Genomic DNA, 5,456 nt, shown 5'->3' on the forward strand with positions numbered 1-5,456 from the left:
TTTCATAAAAAATTTTATATATATACAACAGGTTGAAAATTTAGGCAGCAGAATAGTCAAATTTTTTGTCCATAATAAAGATATGAATGTCTCAGTTATGGTTGTGGATACTTCTTGAAAAGATAATAAAAATGAGAGTCAATCTATAGAGATTATTATTTTTGATAAAAAAGTAGTTATTAGTGTTTAGAGATAATTACTAGATAATGAGATAAATTACGTATGTATATGTTTTCTTTTAAAAAAAATTCACATACTTATAAATAAAGTTGTTAAAAAATAGAAAATTAGGTTATAAAAAAAGTTAAAAAAACTATTCAATAGTTTGACTACTTATATAAATTATTTAATACAAAATAGCTATTGATTCTTAGCGACACTAACCGTATTTAAACTTGATACAGGTCTTAATCAATTTAGGTTTTGATAAAAAATTATTTTTAAAAGGTTTGCATTATGATTAATTAAAAAGGTACATGGACTTTTTATTTCTAAATTAAAAAGAATTTAATAAAAAAGAATTAAGTTTTTTTAGTACCTTTAATTGATGCAGTTATTTATTACAATTATTACCACGCAAGACGCGGGGGATTGGACTAGTATTTAAAATGAATACCTTGGTTGCTGTGGTTACGTCCACGTGAGGCAATCCTAGGTGCTTAATAATAATGCAATTTGATCCAGTCCACTTACGTACTCCCGCATCAACCAACAATTCGAAACAAACTAACTAACTAATTAATCACTTAACCTTTTTCTTCCATACCGATCCCAATCTCAACGAACTTTTCCTGCATTATTCTCCAGAAACTACATCACACACGAACAATAAACAATCTCTGAACCTACATTTGTCTCACCATGACCATGGATCCCCACCCAGGAAACTTCCCGATCCTCTCCTACGTCATGTCCCGCCTCCCTTCCTTCAGTCCAAGAACCACAACCTCCCCCACTAATGCCACCAATTCCCAATCCCAATTCGACGTTGAACAACCCCACCCTCACCGCCACTCCGAGATCATAGGTCAGATGCCTCAGCTAACTGACCCTGCCCTCCTCGCCTCCATGACACGTGCCATCGCCGACGTCTCCCAAGCCCGACAAGTCCTCAAACTCATCGGCGAGCGCCCTACACACGAGGAGATCGACAATGCTAAGACCAAGCTCGTTGACATCGATGCCCACCTCAATCGCCAGCTGGAGGAGATCGTCGCCCTCCAAATGCCCCCGGAGTCCTCCCCTGCCATGTGGCGCGACCACATTGCTCAGAGGGAGAAGGAGTGCAAGGACGCCGCGGAGCAAGAGATGAGAATGTACAAGTCCCTCATACAGTTGGAAGAGATGCATGCTGCGTACCAGAAGTTGCTCAGCGATGCGGAGAAGAGGTTGGTCAAGATTTATGAGAAGGGAAAGGTGGACGACGATGATGATGATGGTGCTGGTGGAGGGGATGAGGTCAATGAAGAAGTTAACTGGATACTGGAGGAGGCTAACGTGAAAGGTGTCGAGAGAGTCGACCTTTCTGGCCGCCACCTCAAGCTTCTACCGGTGGGATTCGGACGTGTTCAGAGCTTGGTGGTGCTCCTTCTTTCCGGCAACCAGCTTTCGGTAACCACGCACTCCATGTCTTTTTCATTAGATTTTTTTTTTTTTACATTTTGAATGGTTAGTTTATGAAATAGTTTGATATTGGTTGAGTGTATTATGAACTTGAATATTGTAATGAGGATAATTTTGATGAATAAATAATTTGGATAAATGGTTTGAGAAATTTGATAGTTATATTATTGATGGGTTAAGGACAAAGTATAAAGACTAGTGGAATTTAAAATGTTTGTTAGTTAGTTACAATGAACTCCATGATGACTTATTTATAGGTTCTATAAGTTGAGATAATTTTAAATTTTAGAAACAAGATCATGAGAATTCTAAAAAGCTTTACAAATGTGTAGCATTATTAATATGAATGTTTTCCATGATAATTAGCATTCAAGTTTTTTCTAAAGAGAAAATTCAAAAAGAAAAATTGCTAGTTAATTGCAATTTGTTGCATCTCTTGTTGGTTACCAACTAAAGTTGATGCGAGCTAACGGACTGTTTTGTTTAAGGTTTGATAGGTATTTATATACCATCTTGCTTATTTTCTTTTTGGAAATTTATTACTAAATTGTCATTCTTTACAAACTGTTTATAAATGTGCAAATAGTTATAAGTTTGCAAATAAGAGACTGAATGGTATAAAAGCCTGGTTTGACAAGTTAATTTAGCTAGGCATTGTTTTCACGTGAAATTTTTTATCTTAATCAAATATGCAAGAATGGAGAAATAAGAGTGCTAATCTTTAATATTATTCTAGAAATTTGCATCGGTCATTGACAGTGAATTTATGGTTTTTATCTTGAATGTATAGGCTTTCCCATGCTGCATTGATATGTCTAAAATAATACTGGGAATATTGATTCTCTTAGTATGTACTTCCTAGCTATTTTTATGTGACTATAATTCTTTGCTGCCAAATAGGTAATTCCGGAATCAATAGGTGGATTGGAAAATCTTGAAGAGCTTAACGTGTCATCAAATGTTTTGGAGTCACTACCAGAGTCGATTGGCTTGCTACAGAAGCTTAAAATCCTCAACGTATCTACAAACAAGCTAACTTCCCTTCCTGATTCCATCTGTAAGTGCAGGTATGCATGTGAAAGATAGAAGTCTATACTTGAATTCATAAGAGCGTCATTGTTTATGTACTGTTGGCTGTTTCATCAATTTGGATTATAACCTTGGTTTGAGATCATATAAAATTGGTAGATGCTATACATGATAAAATTCATGGAAAGGTTTTAATTTAAAACTTAATGACATATCATGTTATTCCAAAAACTCAAGCTTGACGAAGTAACTTGACTCACAAGGTTTTGTCCCTCCATATGTAAAACTTATCTGCAGCAGGCCCCATATAGTGAGATCCAACTCTGTTTGTTGTTACTGATGTAAAACTTATCATTGATCGAACTGATTTTACTTATATGAAATGATCAGGTCTTTGGTGGAGCTAGATGCGAGCTTTAACAGTCTGGGATATTTGCCAACTAACATTGGATATGAATTACAGAGCTTACAGAAGCTTTCAGTTCAATTGAACAAGCTCCGTTCCCTCCCCTCATCCATATGTGAGATGCAGTCCTTGCGCTACCTGGATGCTCACTTCAATGAGCTAAATGGCCTTCCAAAGGCAATAGGGAAATTAACCAATCTTGAAATTCTCAACCTTGGCAGTAACTTCAGCGACCTCCAAGAACTTCCAGAGACATTTGGTGATCTGATTAACCTCAGGGAATTGGACATCAGCAACAACCAGATTCATCAGCTCCCCGATACATTCGGCAGCCTTCATTACTTGACCAAGCTTAACTTAGAGCAGAACCCTCTTGAATTGCCACCAAAGGAGATTGTAGGTCAAGGTGTGCAAGCCATAAAGACTTTCATGGCCAAAAGGTGGATTGATAAAATGGAAGAAGAAAGACAAAGCAAGCTGCAGGAAGCACAAGAACAAGCAGATAACGGATGGTTAACACGAAGCACTTCCTGGTTGAAGAATGCATCTACCAATGTAAGTGAGATTCTTGGAAATATATCCCCTAAAACTCCCAAAGACCCTTATCTCAATCAGCAGCTATAAACTTATTAAGAGGCATTCCTTGAAATTTTGGGAACTTTCTGTCAACACTTGTTACTATCTATTGCTAATCAGTTATTGCTGTTGGTGTTGGTGCATCCTTTTTGCCTTGTGGAAGGTGGAAGTTAAGGCAACTTTTTGGTTTTATTAGATCACTGAATAAAGAAGTTTTGCAAGCAAGTACTAATGAGACTGAATTTGTAATTTTATGTTTTGTTCTTTTACTATTCAGTTTTCCCTGCATAATTTATGAGAGCTTATGCCTGAAACTAAAAGCAATAATGCTATGGCATCTTTACACTAGTCTTGCCTATATGTAGTAATGAGTTATCACTAATTTTAACTGGTTTATATTATTTTCTGCACATACACATAACCTGAATACTAAAATGTCCTCTATCTAGATCAACAAACTTTTCTAATAACAAACTAATTAAAGACTAATCAACTAATTGCACCATATGATGAGTTCCAAATTTATAGGAATTCTAAAGTTAGATTAATGATTGAATAGGTCATGGAGAATTATACCTATTTAATTTCATGTGAAAATCTTTAACCCTGGTGTTTAAGCTGGAAAGAAGAGATGAAAACGTAAATGGCAAATGAATAATATAAATTTAATTTCAAATAATGCTATCTATAAATTAGTATCAAAACTTTGTATTTATGAGCAAATTTTATATCAATGATTAGCATATTCCTTTTTCCCAACTTAAATTCAAGCATGGTATCTGATTCTATCAACTGGTGTTTTGTCGTCTTTCATATGATTCTTTCTTTAACATAATCAGCAACTCAGTTCTAGCTATATTTTTCTTTGCCCTCAATTTGCGCTTTTTGAGGGACTTCGTACTTTTGTAGGAATTTAGATATGGCAAAGGCATTAAATTGATGAGTACTATATATGTGTATCCTTAAGAAAAGTCTGATGTTTATAGACATACAACTTAGTCCAAAAGTGAAAACAACAGTGTAAATATGGTCTGTGAATTCTAGAATTTTGTCAGAGTACCTTTATTATTTTATCACATAACGCGGGTGTAATCTTGATGGTGATTAATTGGAAGAATTTCAAGCTGTGACAGAAAAAAAAGTTCCCTTTGAGGTTGGACGCACATTGGTTACATTATAACTCCAGTAGTGCTTCATACAACCACACATGTTATATATACTGCTACATCACTTATTACCTAACACTACTTGAACCACATACATACTACAATAAAAGATAGACCAAAGTTCATAATATGGGTTATGCTACGTGTACACCAAAATCAGCCACTAGTATAAAATACATATTGAAATACAAATACACATTGAAAATAAATTAAACTACACATGTATTTATACACAAATACATTGGTGGCTGATTTTAGTGACTGATTTTGGTGTACAAATAGCATTTTCCTCATAAATATAAACCCCAATTGTTGTGATTATTAGCCTCTGCCTCATATTCTTGTTCCTACCAGCAGCATGCAAAGTATGACTAACTCTATCATAACTGTATCACTGTTGGTAGTCTTGACCGTGTCCTATGTTGTTGTCCATGTTTTATGCGATGATCGGAAAGCTGAAAGGCTTTATGTGGAAGCTCCACGGTCTCTTGCGCATGTGGCAGTGGCTGCCGATGTGGCATCAGTGATGGTGTGGGCTCTCCGAGCCATCATAGTGACGTGGGTCACGGTGCTGGTGTTGCCGAGTTTTGTCGGAAATCGCCGCAAGATTCTTTTGATGTGGCATGGAACTTGAGCATTGTATTCAGATTGCAGAA

At 36.0% G+C, this 5,456-nt stretch overlaps 1 protein-coding gene across 1 annotated transcript; it reads left to right on the forward strand.

The window, feature by feature from the left end:
* On the forward strand, positions 723-3,972 carry LOC107622348 (plant intracellular Ras-group-related LRR protein 9-like). Its single transcript, XM_016324209.2, has 3 exons — positions 723-1,611; positions 2,524-2,690; positions 3,043-3,972. Exons 1-3 carry the CDS (start codon positions 862-864, stop codon positions 3,680-3,682), a joined length of 1,557 nt encoding a protein of 518 aa, XP_016179695.2. The 5' UTR covers positions 723-861; the 3' UTR covers positions 3,683-3,972.

This window comes from Arachis ipaensis, chromosome B10, assembly GCF_000816755.2.
Source record: "Arachis ipaensis cultivar K30076 chromosome B10, Araip1.1, whole genome shotgun sequence".
Classification (NCBI taxonomy): domain Eukaryota; kingdom Viridiplantae; phylum Streptophyta; class Magnoliopsida; order Fabales; family Fabaceae; genus Arachis; species Arachis ipaensis.